This window comes from Nansenia antarctica (genome assembly GCF_963989245.1).
Source record: "Nansenia antarctica genome assembly, chromosome: 5".
In the NCBI taxonomy this organism is placed as follows: domain Eukaryota; kingdom Metazoa; phylum Chordata; class Actinopteri; order Argentiniformes; family Microstomatidae; genus Nansenia; species Nansenia antarctica.
In genome coordinates, this window is record NC_137690.1 from 1,948,113 (window position 1) to 1,966,950 (window position 18,838).

The 18,838-nt window shown below is 42.9% G+C and overlaps 1 protein-coding gene across 1 annotated transcript in view; it reads right to left on the reverse strand.

The window, feature by feature from the left end:
- Positions 1-9,508, reverse strand: part of fhip2b (FHF complex subunit HOOK interacting protein 2B) — a gene marked incomplete at its 5' end in the record, with an annotated part of 33,514 nt that extends 24,006 nt beyond the window's left edge. Inside the window, 4 exon segments of the mRNA XM_080532644.1 lie at positions 450-554; positions 3,008-3,189; positions 3,976-4,054; positions 9,458-9,508. Coding sequence (XP_080388770.1) covers positions 450-554; positions 3,008-3,189; positions 3,976-4,054; positions 9,458-9,508 — 417 coding nt within the window.
- Positions 9,509-18,838: the final 9,330 nt, after the last annotated feature.

Here is an 18,838-nt window from a genome sequence, read left to right on the forward strand (position 1 = left end):
TCACGGTGACGGGCCGGTACACGCTGACAGACAGACAGAGACAGACAGACAGACAGACAGACTCACGGTGACGGGCCGGTACACGCTGACAGACAGACAGACAGACAGAGAGACAGAGACAGACAGACAGACTCACGGTGACGGGCCGGTACACGCTGACAGACAGACAGACAGACAGACAGACAGAGACAGACAGACTCACGGTGACAGACAGACAGACAGACTCACGGTGACGGGCCGGTACACGCTGACAGACAGACAGACTCACGGTGACGGGCCGGTACACGCTGACAGACAGACAGACAGACAGACAGACTCACGGTGACGGGCCGGTACACGCTGACGAGGGGCAGACAGACAGACAGACAGACAGACTCACGGTGACGGGCCGGTACACGCTGACAGACAGACAGACAGACAGACAGAGACAGACAGACAGACAGACTCACGGTGACGGGCCGGTACACGTTGACGAGGAGCATCAGGGGCTTCTGCAGCTGAGACAGAACCTTGGAGAAGAACAGCAGCACCTGCTGCAGCATACCTGGGGGGTACTGGGGGGCACAGGAGGTCACCATGGTTACACTCACACTGTCTGTGTGTGTGTGTCAGGGTTTCCGTTAACCGGTAATTACCGGTCTTTGTCCGATAAAATCTGCTGAAGTCCGACATTTTTAAACCTCTTCGGTCACAATGTCCGGTGAAAATAATTCCCTTTAAGCACAATTTGAATACAATTTGCTAGAATTAATTTGTCACATATTCTGATTCCTTCTACATTAAAAAAGACGAATATATAGGCTATGGGCCGGTTTCACAGACAAGGCTTAAGCCTAGTCCTGGACTAAATCACACTTTCAATGTAAAATCTCCATTGAAGATGCTTTTTAGTCCAGGATTAGGCTTAAGCCTTGTCTGTGAAACTGGCCCAACATGTTTTCTTTTATTATTAATGTGTAGACTAGCCTACGCGATGACAAACAGCGTCAGGGTTGCCAGATGGGATTGACAATGTACAGCCTAACTAGTCCGCTAAATAACCGCTAAACCCAGTAGCCCATTCGGCGGTAACCCCCCCCCCCCCATCTGGCAACCCTGTCTCTCAACGGTGCGAGTAGTTTAGTCAGTTAATTGAGTTTGATCTAGTCTAAATAAAACCACTGCAGTGACCGGAGTCAAGGTTATTGTTCTGCGTGTTTTGGATGTGCTAGAGCACAGTGAATGACCACCGAGGGCCGTGAGATGCGGCTAGTAAAGGACGCTAGCGGCCATCTCAACCCCGTTCATTGATTGAGCCTGCCGTGCCCGTTCCAGCCCTGAGTCGGGAGATTCAGAGTATAACATCCCCACCATTAGATTAGGATTGATTAGATTAGGTTGACAATACCACACTACATTTGAGTTTAGGGATATCAATGTTATATATTTGTGTATGTTTTATCTTTATGTATTAAATGTTATAATTGTTCCACATTTGAGACCTGTCTTCCCCCCATTCAGTTATTCAGTCGGTGTCCATCATTTTAGTTCAATTTAGTCTATCTATAGTGTTAGAGTTTAATTTGTGCCACTAAGGTGAAATAGTCCACGGGTGTGTATCCCCCCGATACATCCTCCCCATTCTCATACTCCCGAGTCCGAGTAAGCATGATTTGACAGGCAGCTAGACTTAATGCCTTCCCAATCAGCGAGACGTGGTTATAGAAATGACGTTGTTTTATTGATAAAAAGGGTAAAACTGGAAAGAGAATATAGAAAATAGGGATGCTCCGATTTATCGGCCACCGATTTAAATCGGCCGATTTCACTCCAAATGACTCGATCGGTGATCGGCAAAAATGGCCGATCTCAAAAAACGATCTATTTTTTATTTTATTTTTTCCTGGGGAAGACAGATAACTGAACAGAAAACATAGGAGGACGTAACAGTATGTAAACCATGAAGGCCACGTTTATGATGTCTTTTATACAGCCATATCGACTGACTTGGGCTTCAGGCCCTAACTGGGTGATAGGCCAGACCTTTACTATGCCATAAAAATGGGTCTGCGTTTGCTTGGTGCCTAATGGATCAAAACTTTTGTCTAAAAAGCAAAAAATATTTAGGCTATCCAGTCAGTTATGTATTTTTTTAAAAATCGGTATCGGTATCGGTTGATCTTGAGGAAACAAATCGGTGATCAGTATCGGCCCCAAAAATCCAGATCGGAGCATCCCTAATAGAAAACGTACATTACTGTCGTGAAACTATTTAACACACTTCAGTTAACGTAATGTGGAGTCCGTTCATTGATCGATGCAGTCTGTTCAGTGTTCCCAGTGTGGCGCGCGCGCGTTCAGCGCTGGACATAATGGCATAGCGCGCATGCGAATCATGAAAGCCTATATATTATTATATTTATTATATAGCTCGCATCTAATCGTATCGGATGAGAAATAGACATTAAACGGCATATATAGGCTACACAACAGTAATCACCGCGACAAACAGCTATATTATATTTTAATATGATGACCGGAATATCTCACGTTTGTCCGGTAAATTTAAATCTTCCCGGACAAGATGACCGGTGCCAATTTTTTCTAACGGAAACCCTGGTGTATGTGTGTGTGTGTGTTACCTGTGTGTGTGTGTGTGTTACCTGTGTGTGTGTGTGTGTGTGTGTGTGTGTGTGTGTTACCTGTGTGTGTGTGTGTGTGTTACCTGTGTATGTATGTGTGTGTGTTACCTGTGTGTGTGTGTGTGTGTGTGCGTGTTACCTGTGTGTGTGTGTGTTACCTGTGTGTGTGTTACCTGTGTATGTGTGTGTGTGTGTGTGTTACCAGTGTGTGTGTTACCTGTATGTGTGTGTGTGTTACCTGTGTATGTGTGTGTGTGTGTGTTACCTGTGTGTGTGTTACCTGTGTGTGTGTGTTACCTGTATGTGTGTGTGTGTTACCTGTATGTGTGTGTGTGTGTGTGTGTGTGTGTGTGTGTTACCTGTATGTGTGTGTGTGTGTGTGTTACCTGTGCCTTGCCCAGGGTGCAGAGGGTCTCCAGCAGCTTGTGTTGCAGCAGGTACTCCAGACACGGCCCGGTCTCCTCCAGCCCCCCCTCCTGCCCCCCCTGGCCCTCCTCGTACACCAGGATGTCCAGCATCTGCTTCAGCCGCCAGGGGATGTCTGTCTGCCGCACCGGCCGGCCCTCATCTGGACCACAGGCACAGGGCAGGGGGGGCAGGGGGAGCAGGGGGAGGGAGCCGCCGCCACCACAGATACAAGCACAGGGTCAGGGGGGGGGCAGGGGGAGGAGACACAGCAGTGAACAGTACAAATACGTTATTTTAAGGAGCGACCTCTCAACAGTGCTGTGAAATACAAGGATATGAATATATAATAACAGTAATACTAATAGAATATACAATATACAATCAATAGTACTAACTGTGAGACATAAAGAGTAACAGTTATGAGCTATGTACAGTCATGAGCTATGTACAGTTATGAGCTATATACAGTTATGAGCTATGTACAGTCATGAGCTATGTACAGTTATGAGCTATACACAGTTATGAGCTATACACAGTTATGAGCTATGTACAGTTATGAGCTATATACAGTTATGACCTATGTACAGTTATGAGCTATGTACAGTTATGAGCTATGTACAGTTATGAGCTATATACAGTTATGAGCTATGTACAGTTATGACCTATGTACAGTTATGAGCTATACACAGTTATGAGTTATGTACAGTTATGAGCTATATACAGTTATGAGCTATGTACAGTTATGAGCTATATACAGTTATGAGCTATGTACAGTTATGAGCTATGTACAGTTATGAGCTATGTACAGTTATGAGCTACTGTATATACAGTTATGAGCTGTATACAGTTATGAGCTATGTACAGTTAAGGTGTCTTACTCAGTGTGGTGGCTAGGGCAGCTTTAACCCTGTATGTGGGAGGGAGGCAGGTCAAAGGTCAATCTTACCAGTGGTCTCAATGTAATAGTTGGTGATGCCTTTCCAGTGTTCCACAAAGGACTCCAGCAGGTTGACACTGACCTCCCTCTGCAGGAGATAGAACACAGAGATAAAACACAGAGATAGAACACAGAGAGATGGAACACAGACAGATAGAACACAGAGATGGAACACAGACAGATAGAACACAGAGATAGAACACAGAGATGGAACACAGAGATGGAACACAGAGATAGAACACAGAGAGATGGAACACAGACAGATAGAACACAGACAGATAGAACACAGAGAGATGGAACACAGAACACAGAGATAGAACACAGAGATAGAACACAGAGAGATGGAACACAGACAGATAGAACACAGAGAGATGGAACACAGAGATAGAACACAGAGAGATGGAACACAGACAGATAGAACACAGACAGATAGAACACAGACAGATAGAACACAGAGAGATGGAACACAGACAGATAGAACACAGAGATAGAACACAGACAGATAGAACACAGACAGATAGAACACAGACAGATAGAACACAGACAGATAGAACACAGAGAGATGGAACACAGACAGATAGAACACAGACAGATAGAACACAGAGAGATGGAACACAGAGATAGAACACAGACAGATAGAACACAGAGAGATGGAACACAGACAGATAGAACACAGACAGATAGAACACAGAGAGATGGAACACAGAGATAGAACACAGAGATAGAACACAGAGAGATGGAACACAGAGAGATAGAACACAGAGATAGAACACAGAGAGATGGAACACAGACAGATAGAACACAGACAGATAGAACACAGAGATGGAACACAGAGATAGAACACAGAGATAGAACACAGACAGATAGAACACAGCCAGATGGAACACAGCCAGATGGAACACATAGATGGAACACAGAGATAGAACACAGAGATTGACAGATAGAACACAGAGATAGAACACAGAGAGATGAACACAGAGAGATGGAACACAGAGATGGAACAGAGATGGAACACAGACAGATGGAACACAGAGATAGAACACAGAGATAGAACACAGAGATAGAACACAGACAGATAGAACACAGACAGATAGAACACAGACAGATGGAACACATAGAAGGAACACAGAGATAGAACACAGAGATTGACAGATAGAACACAGAGATGGAACAGAGATGGAACACAGACAGATAGAACACAGACAGATAGAACACAGACAGATAGAACACAGAGATGGAACACAGACAGATAGAACACAGAGATAGAACACAGAGATAGAACACAGAGATAGAACACAGACAGATAGAACACAGAGATGGAACACAGACAGATAGAACACAGAGATGGAACAGTGATGGAACACAGACAGATAGAACACAGAGATAGAACACAGAGATAGAACACAGAGATAGAACACAGAGAGATGGAACACAGAGATAGAACACAGAGATAGAACACAGACAGATAGAACACAGAGATGGAACAGAGATGGAACACAGACAGATATAACACAGAGATGGAACAGAGATGGTACATAGCCCTCATGTTCACATCATTTATTACAATAATAACATAACTCAACATCAAAATGTAAGTTAAGCATGAGCTGTCACTCTCCTCCTCTGTTTCTGTCAAGACTATCAACATTACCCCCCCCCAACAAGACAGCAGTTGTCACTCTCCTCTGTTTATCTGTCAAGACTATCACTATTAACCTCCCTCCCCCCAAGACAGCAGAGTTGTCACTCTCCTCTGTCAAGACTATCACTAGTCCCCATCTCCCACCCCTCCCCCCTCTCTCTCCCCCCCCCCCCCCCCAAGAGAGGAGTGTTGTCAAGTCTCTCTCCCTCCCTCCCTCCCTCCCCCCCTCCCCCCAAGACAGCAGAGTTGTCCGGACTTGGTGGAATGTGTAATGGAATGCTTCAGGGCTTTTCCACGTGAGCAAATATGAGTCCTCAGTATCTGCCTAGGCTAGGCTAAGCTATGCTTAACTGTCAACAGACAGTTTTACCTCCTGGCTTTTGAATGAATGAATGAATGAATGAATGGTCTTTATTGTCATTGCTATAGTACAGGTACCAAACAACGACATTTAGGAGGGGTGGCTCCCCTGGTGCTAGGAAAGAAAAAAAAACAAAAAAAAACAAGAAGGGAAGGAGCTGGTTTACATAAATAAAGGCTATGTACACTATCCACTATACTATACTGTACAGATAAGACGACTAGGGTTGTCATATTGCACATAGAGTTATTGCACATTCATTTAAAGTGTCGCAGTTTGCAGGTTTGAAATTTACACATTTGTGCCTCAGCACTACACCTGATTTCTTTTCCAGCAACAACAACTACAACGTTGACTCACAACTTTTGGCGAAGTATTACTAAGTAACACCCCATTCAAGAAACATACTCCACTGAAAAAATAAGTATCAACAGGTGACAAAATGTTTTCTAGGGGTTAACTAAGTCACTACTAGGTTACTAAGTCACTACTAGGTTACTGAGTCACTACTAGGTTACTAAGTCACTACTAGGTTACTAAGTCACTACTAGGTTACTGAGTCACTACTAGGTTACTAAGTCACTACTAGCCTAGGTTACTAAGTCACTACTAGGTTACTAAGTCACTACTAGGTTACTAAGTCACTACTAGGTTACTAAGTCACTACTAGCCTAGGTTACTAAGTCACTACTAGCCTAGGTTACTAAGTCACTACTAGGTTACTAAGTCACTACTAGCCTAGGTTACTAAGTCACTACTAGGTTACTAAGTCACTACTACTAGGTTACTAAGTCACTACTAGCCTAGGTTACTAAGTCACTACTAGGTTACTAAGTCACTACTAGGTTACTAAGTCACTACTAGCCTAGGTTACTAAGTCACTACTAGGTTACTAAGTCACTACTAGGTTACTAAGTCACTACTAGGTTACTAAGTCACTACTAGCCTAGGTTACTAAGTCACTACTAGCCTAGGTTACTAAGTCACTACTAGGTTACTAAGTCACTACTAGCCTAGGTTACTAAGTCACTACTAGGTTACTAAGTCACTACTAGGTTACTATTAGGGATGTCCCGATCCGATACTGAGATCGGATATCGACCCGATATTGGTCCTGAATGCTGGATCGGAGATCGGACCAGAAAAAAAAAAGGCTCCGATCCGCGTGCCCGATCCGCGTGCCCGTTCCGGCGTGTCGCTCAAGTGACGACAACAGTAGTCGCCAGTGGTCACGTGCATGACAGTTGGCTAGTAGCTTTGTGAGAGTCATGTCAGCAGTGTGGGAATACTTCAGTCTTAAAGACGAAAAAAGTCCATCAGCGGAATGCAAGATTTGCTCCCCCCAGACAGCAAAATTGCAAAAGCAATAACGGAGAAATTGGTTCGGTTTATTGTGCTCGACGACCAACCACTTTCGGTGGTAGAGAATGTGGGGTTTCGGAGTTTAATTGAACACCTAGAGCCGCGTTATACTTTGCCCAGTCGGCATTATATAACCGAAAATGCCATCCCGAAAATGCACAATGAAGTGTGTGAGTTCCTCGCCAAACTATTGGAGAATGTCGATGCTATTAGCTTCACAACGGACATTTGGAGCTCAGACGTGTGTCCAATGTCGTTGTTGAGTCTCACAGCACACTGGATAGACTCTGATTTTACTTTCAAGAAAGCGGTGCTGCATGCCCGTGAGTTCCGTGGCTCACACACTGGGGATTCCATTAAGGCAGCCATGGAGGAGATGCTGCTCGAATGGAAAATTAACAAAAGCAAAGTCCATGTCGTTTTAAGAGACAATGCTAAAAATATGAAGAAGGGCATGGACCAACTTGGAGTGGCGAGTACTTTACATATTTATTTGGGAAGTTATATTTAACTTGTGTTTTACAGCCATTTTGTTTTTACTGTTAGTTGGCTACACTTGAAAAAAGACTTATCAGACATAACTATTTTTTCTACAATGCTGAATGCTGCTGTTTAAATAGTTTTAACTTTAAACCAGTTACTGAGTACTGGTCACTGAGTACTGCAGAGTACTATTTTTGTTGCTTTAATAAAGGCTGGCAGTCTTTAATTTAACTGTTGTTGGTGTGGACTATATACTGGGGAGGTATTTGAATGAATGAATGAATGAATGGTCTTTATTGTCATTGCTACAGTACAGGTACCAAACAACGAAATTAAGGAGGGGTGGCTCCCCTGGTGTTAAGGAAAAAAAAAAAAAAAAAAAAAAAATATTCAGGGGTCAAAAAATGTATACAAATATCGGATCGGTATCGGTATCGCCGATACCCGAAGCCCAGGTATCGGTATCGGTATCGGTAGTGAAAAAGTGGGATCGGGACATCCCTAGTTACTATACTAAGTCACTACTAGCCTAGGTTACTAAGTCACTACTAGGTTACTAAGTCACTACTAGCCTAGGTTACTAAGTCACTACTAGGTTACTAAGTCACTACTAGGTTACTATACTAAGTCACTACTAGCCTAGGTTACCTAGGTTACTATACTAAGTCAGCTCAGGACAAAAGCTAACCCGACCTGTTGAAATGAAATGAAATGACAGAGTGCCAAACGGGCTTGCGTTCGTACATCCGATCTGAGAGTGCCGGAGCGCACACTGGGGTTCAGCGTCACAAAGGGACCAAGCGTCTTGATTGGACAAGAGGCGTTCCATGAGTGCAGTTTCAAGATTCCAGAGCGAGTTTACGAACGCACCCCCGATGTGTTTCTAATCTAGTTGTCAACTTTGTCACCGAAATAAAACACAAAACTGTCACCCTGTTACAACCACGTCACCACCTCTCACCTGGGCTCATTCTAGCTCATTCTAGTTCATTCTGGTTCATTCTAGTTCATTCTGGTTCATTCTAGTTCATTGTAGTTCATTCTGGTTCATTCTAGTTCATTCTAGTTCATTCTAGTTCATTCTGGTTCATTCTAGTTCATTCTGGTTCATTCTAGTTCATTCTAGTTCATTCTGGTTCATTCTAGTTCAATCTGGTTCATTCTAGTTCATTCTAGTTCATTCTGGTTCATTCTAGTTCATTCTGGTTCATTCTAGTTCATTCTAGTTCATTCTAGTTCATTCTGGTTCATTCTAGTTCATTCTGGTTCATTCTGGTTCATTCTGGTTCATTCTGGTTCATTCTAGTTCATTCTGGTTCATTCTAGTTCATTCTAGTTCATTCTGGTTCATTCTGGTTCATTCTAGTTCATTCTAGTTCATTCTAGTTCATTCTGGTTCATTCTAGTTCATTCTGGTTCATTCTAGTTCATTCTGGTTCATTCTAGTTCATTCTGGTTCATTCTAGTTCATTCTAGTTCATTCTAGTTCATTCTAGTTCATTCTAGTTCATTCTGGTTCATTCTAGTTCATTCTGGTTCACAAACAAACGTTTCTAGTCGCTTTAAAGAGCCAGGAAGTGCAGGTCAACACTGCAGGTTTAGCAGCTTATGCTAAGCTAACGAAGGTCTCTTGCTGTACTTACAGTCTCCAACGCCTGCTGGAACAGAGTCGTCAGTTTACTAAACATGTCCATTTATCAACTTAAGTCAGTTAACTTGACGCGTTGACTGATAACTTGTACAGACTGTCAGAGTCGACATGTTTCCGCGGTGGAGCTCCCTGAGACAGGCAGGCAGCTGCTGGTGTTGTTGTTGTCCTTCTTCTTCTTCTGTTGGCTTTAACGGCAGCTTGCATCCGCAGCGTTGCTCTACTGCCACCTACTGGGTTTTATCTAACTGCAGCTAGATTGTCCATCTCATCAGTCTCCTTATCACTTGGAACTACCTGCTCGAGTGCTGGACTGGGTTGCACCAATTTGGCGTAAGTCATTACTATAGTGTAGGCATGTAGTAGTTACTAAACCCCTAGTTGTTACTAGCTAGTTTCAAACTAGTTGTTTACTAATTTGAATGAATGAATGAATGGACTTTATTGTCATTGCTACAGTACAGGTACCAAACAACGAAATTTAGGAGCTGTGGCTAGGTGTTAGGAAAGGATTTTTTTTTTTTTTTTTTACTTTTAGAAAAAGAATAAAATCACAAGAAGGTAAGGAGCTGGTTTACATAAATAAAGGCTATGTACACAATCCACTGTACTATACTGCACAGATAGTCAACTAGGGTTGTCATATTGCACAAAAGTTTTTTTTCACGTTATTTAAAGTGTCACAGTTTGCAGGCTTGAAATGTACATGTTTGTGCCTCAGCACTAGCTGCCATACAATCCGTCCAGACTGTCCTGGGCCCAATCTTTTGTCAATCTTAGCTAGTAAATACTAAAGTTGTTACTAAGAAGACATTGTCACATAAAACGTAGAAGAAGAACATTATAGCCAATCAGCGAGCAAAGCAAAACCCTCCGCCATTGGCTAAAAGCTGTAATTTGCCTCTACAAGTGTTAATATGTAATTTTATAACGTTTTTAAATATGTTTTCAGGCGAGAAAGTAACCATATATATTCACAAAATGTGTCCGGTTTATCAAAATAACCCGTTTATATATCTGATCTGACGTTTTTTCCCCACTTCTGTGGGAAACTTCGCTAGCAACACGAGTAGAGCTTACCGTCGTTACCTCAGCGGAGATAAAGTCAGGTATCTTAGCAACGTAATGTTGCTAGCGAAGTTTCCCACAGAAGTGGTTATTTTGATAAACCGGATACATTTTGTGAATATATATGGTTACTTTCTCGCCTGAAAACATATTAAAACTTCATAAAATGACATATTAACACTTGTAGACCAAATTACAGCTTTTAGCCAATGGCGGCCAAAATTGAGGATTTAAAAACGGAGGGTTTTGCTTTGCTCGCTGATTGGCTAATGTCTTCTTAGTAACAACTAAGTTATAACTTACACCACTAGGGGTATGTATAAATATTTAGTAGTTACTAAGCTCTACGTCATAACTAGTGTGCTTGGTGCAACCCATTCAAGTTTAGTAGTGACTAAATATGTGTCTACCCTTGTCTAAATGTAAGAGGTATCCTATGGTTGTCTAGTGGCAGAGGTGTCAAAAGTATTCACATTCATTACTCAAGTAGAAGTATAGATACTATGGTTTAAAAAGACTTCTGTAGAAGTTGAAGTATCAACTCAAGCTTTTTACTCAAGTAAAAGTATAAAAGTACTGGTTTCAAAACTACTTAAAGTATAAAAGTAAAAGTAATGTAAGGGGGAAAAAATGCCATTAAGGACATGTAGTATATTTCTGTAGTATGTATGATCTATGTATGAATATGTGGTATGTTTTAGACACACACACATGCCAGGGCATGCAGGGACACAGATGACCAGCAGGGACCTTTGGGGGTTGAGCAGGGACACACATGCACGCTGGCCCCTCCCCTCTGGAGGGGAAAGGGGAGAGAGGGACACAGAGAGCCCTCTTCCCACCCTGATGTCCATGGAGAACGCATGTAATGTATGAATCTGCCTGTAACTAATTAAAGTGTCTTAAACTAACTGTTCTTTGATTCATAATCAATAAGAATACACGACAGTAAATGGCGAGCTAGCCAGGAGTTTAATATAACTTAATTTACAGTATTGTGCGGACTCTTCAATTCGACGAAAAAGGTAGATTTTCTGCAGAAATCTCTCTCTAGTCGATTGGTGTGTTTAAAATAAACTGTAAATCTCAGATAAGTTATAGTCAAAAGAATCTGTGTAACGGTAATCTTGTTGGAATAGAAGCAAACTTTTCATAATCATAATCTGATGGGTGGGTGGTGAGAGCCGGACTTGGAAGCCCGTTTTTTGTAAAATATAGTGTTTAATGGTAAGGTTTGTTTGTACGGTATTGGAATATCGTGTGTGTTTGTGTAAAATTCGGTGAGGTTGTGTTTATGTGTTGGAGTGTGGGTGGACTCGGTAGTCTGTTTTATATTGTAGCAGTGAAGAACATGTGAGGTTCTTTTGTCTGTTTGGAAGGACGCCATTGTGTTGCAGTGTACTGTCGGCGGAGTTTAGACGCCATTTGCATTTAGACGCCATTTGCAGTGTGTCAGAGAGTCCATTCTTAGACGCCATTTGCAGTGTGTCAGAGAGTCCATTCTTAGACGCCATTTTTCTTTGTCCTTGGGGAAGGACACGCACAGAGGCCATCTTTGTGAGGGAAGCGTGAACGTAGAATATTTGAATGAGATAAATAGTGGTTTAACTGGATTGAAAGATATTGCTGTGTCGTGAAAAGTAGTTGTGTTAAAGAGATTGTTTTAAGCAGGCCCCAATACGGCCGTGGGCTTTCAAGAACAATAAAGCCCTTCCCTCTTTCTGCTTTGCAAAAAGCGCAGACACACAGTGGAACATTCCTTTAGAAGGGAACCTGAGTTTGATAGATCTCGGTACTCATCTCTTAAAGATAACGATAAAACCATACACATAGACTAGTATTGATAGAGAAAAGATAGAGATATGGTGAATTGATCTCGGGGTATTTTAAATAGTTTAGAGTTACGGTTAAAACATTCATAGCCTTGGCTAAGAGTTGGCGCATGCGCAATCGATGCGCGTTAGCCGGAGCACAGCTCCATCTGCTGGTCGAAATACGACAATACATTTTAAAACACTAAATCCTCAGGGAGATACAGCTGAGGTCGATGAAACAGTCCGATACATTAATAAATAGATGGTTAAATGATTGTTCTATATTAAATTACTTTAATTAATTTAATTAATTACTTATCAGTTGAATTAATTATTCAGATCATTCATTTTCTGTTTCCCAAAACAATTGATTGATTCCATAAGTTTTAAATCAATGTATATGATGATATAGTGAATAATTCTAACTAATCATTTATTCCTTTCAAATAACAAGTCGATTTCCTTACAGATTGTAATTGATAATTAATCATTTTATTCCTTCCAAATGACAAGTCGATTTCTTTACAGGTTGTGATTAATATTCGTGTTTTACATCTTTTTATTTAAAGTTAAGTTCTTTTTTCACAGTTTTTGATTAAGAATAGCAGAATAGTTTGTATTGATAATTAAGCAGTAAAAGGGTTTTTGTGGGTCAGTGAATACTTAGGTGTGACCAGCTTTTGTGATTTAATAATTGTGTTGACCAGAACTGTAATTAGTATTGAATGAGTAATTAAGATACATTCATAAACAATTAGGAAACACATTTAAGTATAAAGTACTTACACAGAGATTAGATTTAAGTTAATACTGCACTGACATACACAAGAGGCAAGTCTGTTATTCTGGAGTTGCAGGGTTTTTGTGGGGATGGTTAATACAGTTATATTGGACTAGCATTTGTTTAGCAAACAAGACAAAATAAGGTGGGTTGTAAGAAGCGTACACCTTATCTAATATAGAATATTGTCAGCATATTGAGCCAAGTAGAATGGGGTCGAATTCCACGAAGCTGTTAAAAGATATTAGTGAACATCGTGGAATGTTGGCTACGTTATCCCCTATGGCTATAGTGGAAAAAATGAATCCTCTTGTTAGGGAAATTAGCAAAATGTCAACGAAATGGAATAGCCGTTGGGCATACATTGAACAGCCGTGGCCGAAAGAGGGCAGCATTAATTTACAATTAATTGCAACATTGGAAATACTTATCAATGGGCACAAAGCACATCAAAGAGGAAAGATTAGATCAGAGAAACGCAAGTTAGAGTTAGCTATTTTAGATCTATTTAAGGTAGAGGGACAGAAAATAGCTCAGTGTCCTGCCCCCAGTCCCCCTCCATATGCTAAGGCACTGGAGGATCATTCCCAGAAGAAGAAGAAGGAGCCAAGGGGAAAAGGGGACGACAGGAGTGACGAGGAAGATGACAGCGAAGATGGCAGTGCAGACTCAAGTGATGACGACAATGCAGATGGAGGCTACAACGCGCAGGTCAGGAAGAGGATAGCCACAGCCGAAAGGAAAGGTGGGAGAAGACGCCCGGAGAAAGAGGGAGATTGTCACCGAATGTCATCAAATACATTAAAGAACTGTCCAGTGCTGATTCGGGGTAACAAGATGGAATATCATCCGTGGCATCATACAGATTTGTCTGAAGTGATCGAGAAACTCCCAGTTCTTCAAGAGGGAGGACATTCGTGGACGCGAGGGGTCGACGTGATACTGACAGGAACGCAGGTCGCGATGGGAGACCTGAAAAGACTCTTAGCTTTTATTGCAGGATTGGATACAATGCAGGAAATATTGATGAAGGCAGGACTTCATAGATATATCAATACATCAGTTTATGATCCAGAGCTCTTCGCAGCAAACAGAGGCAGGCTGTGGAAAGCAATCAGAGAGACCTACCCTACTCACATTCACCCAGACAATATCATTGTGAAGCCACTGGGGGGGGATGAGAATCCTAGGGGTTATGTTGCCCGTATGCACGCTCAATGGAGAAGTGTGACAGGGAAAGACGCTGAAGATAACCCCTTAGAAAAATCCATAATCAGGGAAAAAATACAAGAAGGGCTTCCTACCCCAGTTAAGGATAAGCTAGCAGAAGTGGTGGGGCTACGACACATGAACAAAGCTGTTTATATAGACCACGTAGCTCATCAAGTGGAGTTATATCGAAAGAACATTCAGATACAGAAGGCACGAGACGAAGAATCCCTCAGAATATTGACTCATTTGCAATTGACTGAAAGCGAGAGGAACATAGAGGGAGTGCAGGCTTTAGCCCCACAGCAACAGCCACCTGGAGTGCAGACTGCTACTTACCAGTCCTACTCACAGGGGCCACAAGGGGGGTATCCTGCTACTTACCAGTCCTACCCACAGGGGCCACAAGGGGGGTATCCATACCCACAAGGGCCACCAGGGGTGCAAGCGGTTCCATGCCAGATGTACACACAGCCTGGCCAAGGACCACCACCAGGGGGATGGACAGCAGCAGGGAAGGAGATGCTAGAACCGTGCCAATGCGACCAGAATGGACATCTAGCCTGTGCCTGCTGCAACAGGCCCCAGGGGGGCGCAGGGGGGAGCCAAGGAGGAGGATATTGGCCCCCTACTACACCTGCTCCAGGAGTGATGAACCCTTACGGAGGCCCAGCAGCTGGCCTATAGGGGTGCCCGGAAGATCCGAGTGGGAGGTGCCAGCTGGTGGTGACACAGAAGCCTGAAGGCGCCACGCACCTCCCTATGTCTAGAGAATATGTGAAGACAATCGGATTTGAGGGAATTAAACAGCTGATTCCTACAACTGAGCTTGTAGACTTAGAGTACAAGGGACAGAGAGCAACTCTGTCAACACTTGTGTCAGAACACACGCCAACAGGGCTGCTAGGGAGAGATGCTCTATGCCAATTGAACTGTACAGTAAAATGCACACCTGACGGATGTCAGGTGACGATGCCATCCGGTGTTCAGATTCCATCGACAGCCAGAGTGATTAAGCATAGAACAGACCTACAAGCTTTGCCTTTAAAGGGAGCTGATATAGAATATTGGGTTGATGGGTCTTGTTACGGGGTAGGAGAAACGTTGTGCGCTGGGTATTCCTTAGTTAAAGCACAGAATTCAAAGTTTATTGTAGAACAGGCTGAGGCAGTTCCTCAGCCTTGCTCGGCTCAGTTGGCTGAATTGATTGCCCTCACAGAAGCATGCAACTTGGGAACCGGACGGAGAGTGACAGTGTACACCGACTCTGCCTATGCACATAATGTTTGTCATTTTAATGGAGCTGTATGGAGGGGGCGGGGTTTTAAGAGAACTGATGGTACGCCTATACAGCATCACGCACAGATCATGAAGCTGTTACAAGCCATGATGAAGCCAAAGGAATTAGCTATAGTGAAGTGTGCCACACACAGGTCTGACTCATCACATGTCACACAAGGTAACAGGGCTGCAGAAGATGCAGCCAAAGCCATTACAGGAGCAGACAAGGCAGGTAAAGGTCTTCTGGTCACACATGAAAAGCAATTACAGGGCATGGTCACACTTGAGGATTTATTGATGTTACAGAGTAGAGTAACTACGTTAGACAAGAGCGTTTGGCTAGCAAGGGGGGCAAGTCAGGATGACACAGGTCTATGGAGGAATCATGAGGGGTTGGTTGTAGCACCCTCAGATTTATTAGGCATGTTAATACAGGAAGCTCATGGATTAGCACATGTGGCTAGGGGGGAGGTGAGACGCAAGATCACCAAGAAATATGGGTTTTGGAGTCCATATTTGATGGAACAGATTGACCATGCTTTAGGTCAATGTGGGGTCTGTTGGAGAAACAACATCAGAGTGGGTACACCAGTGGTGTCTGGGCATATCCCTACCCCAATAGGGCCACGGGTGGTGGACAGGGGGGTGGATGTACAGAGTAGGCAGGATGTTGTGCCAACAGGTGCCGAGGTCCCCAGAGAACCTGAGAAGGAGGAGCTACGAGGAGATGCTGTGGTGTTGCCAGAGCCAGTGGCAATGCCAGTGTTACAGCCAGTGACATTACCGGCAGTGCCTGAAACCGAGGGGACAGCGGAAAGCTGTCCAGATGCCAATGAACCAGAAACCAACGAAGCAGAGAGTGTTGACAGTCTGGAGGTCCAGCCTGGGGGTGTCCAAAGCCTGGACACCTGTGCTACTGGGGATGCTGGCGAGTGCCTGCACCATGCTTCAGATGATGCTGAGGGCGACTCCCCAGACCTTGATCAGCGTGGGAGGGGACCAGGCGGCTACCTGAACCTCAATGACACTGACGGACGACGACCAGTTAGGAAAAGATTAAAGACTATGAATAGGGTAGTGAAGCAGCAGATCAAAGGGAACGACGGGAATGGACAGCAGATGATAGCATGGCTGGAAACGGTCTTAGGGGCATGGGAAACTTATTTTGCTAAGACAGGAGCACCTATTATAGCAGACATGATTTTTGACTTTCTTAGGAGACAGGGCCTCATTGACTGTTTTTGGAAAATCAGTCACTCAGTCCACGTTAATGAACTTTTCAGAAGACTAGTCCTCACCTGAGGTGAAGATCTATGCATTAATGCATTCCCTTTGTCCTATGCTTACTGTTGGAGAATTATGTGTTATGATAACTGAATGTCATTATTTGTGTATTGTTTGTTTATTTCTATATCGTATGGGATTGATGTCAGTTGAGAAGTGATGTAGTGGTTATGCAAAGATAGGAAAGAGGTTCTGTTCCTAGCGCAACGAAAATGGAAGCAATCTGAGACAGCGGTAAAGGCTGTTCTCCAACTGGGTACAAGTGCTAGTAACCTCTGACCCCGACGCTTCAAGGACAAAGAAAACATCGGTCGTTGGAAGTTTCTGTATTGATTTGTGCATGATAAACTGTGTTTAGTTTAATTGTGATTGTTATTTTCAAAATTCTTTTTATTATTGGTTGTTTTCTATTTTTTGTTTATGATATCTTTGGTTCCTAATACTGGTCCTGGGTTGGTCTGTGTTATTGTGCTTCTTGTGTTGTGTGTTGGTGTAGTTTTTCTGTCTGTTGTTGTTTATTTTTTAATTTTTAATTTTATTTAAAAAAAAAAAAAATAAATAAATTTTTTTTTTTTTGGGATGTTTTGTGGGGTTTTGTGTTTTTGTTTTTGTTTTATGGTGGTTTAGTTTCGGAACACCCTCTGGGTGGTCCGAGGGGGGATGTGTAGTATATTTCTGTAGTATGTATGATCTATGTATGAATATGTGGTATGTTTTAGACACACACACATGCCAGGGCATGCAGGGACACAGATGACCAGCAGGGACCTTTGGGGGTTGAGCAGGGACACACATGCACGCTGGCCCCTCCCCTCTGGAGGGGAAAGGGGAGAGAGGGACACAGAGAGCCCTCTTCCCACCCTGATGTCCATGGAGAACGCATGTAATGTATGAATCTGCCTGTAACTAATTAAAGTGTCTTAAACTAACTGTTCTTTGATTCATAATCAATAAGAATACACGACAGACAAAAGCTTAGGCCACGCCACAGGGGCCTATAGTGCACTACCCCACCTCCCCCCCAAAAAACATCTTTCTAAAGGCCATAATGACTATTATGTTATTATTAAAATGTTAATGTTGAAAAATTTGGGATGCACTTATTTCAGACGCATTTATGCCCATTGAAAATGAACACATTTTAGTACAATGCAAATACATTAAAGAACCATATATGTGTACTACTGAGCATTAACATGTGAACACGGAAGATATGATGACTAGTTGCCTAAGTATTGTAATGGTGCAAAAAGTCAAACGTCAAAAGTCAAAAGTCAAAAGTCAATAGCCTTTATTGGAACTGTGAGGGCAAAACCATACAAACCATAACAAAGTAGTGATTCAATATTTCCTGAAAAAACACACACATACACACAATCTACATCAGCATCAGAGTTATCAATAAGCTTTGTTCAGCCGCAAAAGCAGCAGGTTCTCAAAGTTCTTTGAGCCAATGCATGCTCTTTTTGGCCTGAAGATCAGCCCTGCGACACTAAACAGTCTTTCACAGGCTGCTGAGGCAGGGAGTCCCGTATTAAGTTTGAGTGATAGCTGGCACACAGCTGGGAAGGTCTTCAGTACCTCTACTGTGTCTCCTGGGCACCCCAGGTACGCATCCAACTGCTGGGACGTTTCAAGAGGGCCGGTCTTCTTCAAGGAGGAAAAGAAGTCCTCTTCCTCAGACGATTGGGAGCCCTCACTGAAGTGTTTCTCGTCCTGACAGTCCAAGTGGCTTCTGATATAGTGAAGGCCTGTGGAATAAAAAACAAAAATCATGACAATTTAGACTATATGGCAGTATTGTAACTGTGTATTGGATAGTGTTGTGTGTGTGTGTGTGTCATTAAATGTAATTTCAAACTAATTTCACTGTCTTCATAGAAATTACACATATTAAGCGGAAGTGAGACACTTACCAAGTTTGAGGATATTTTCGTCA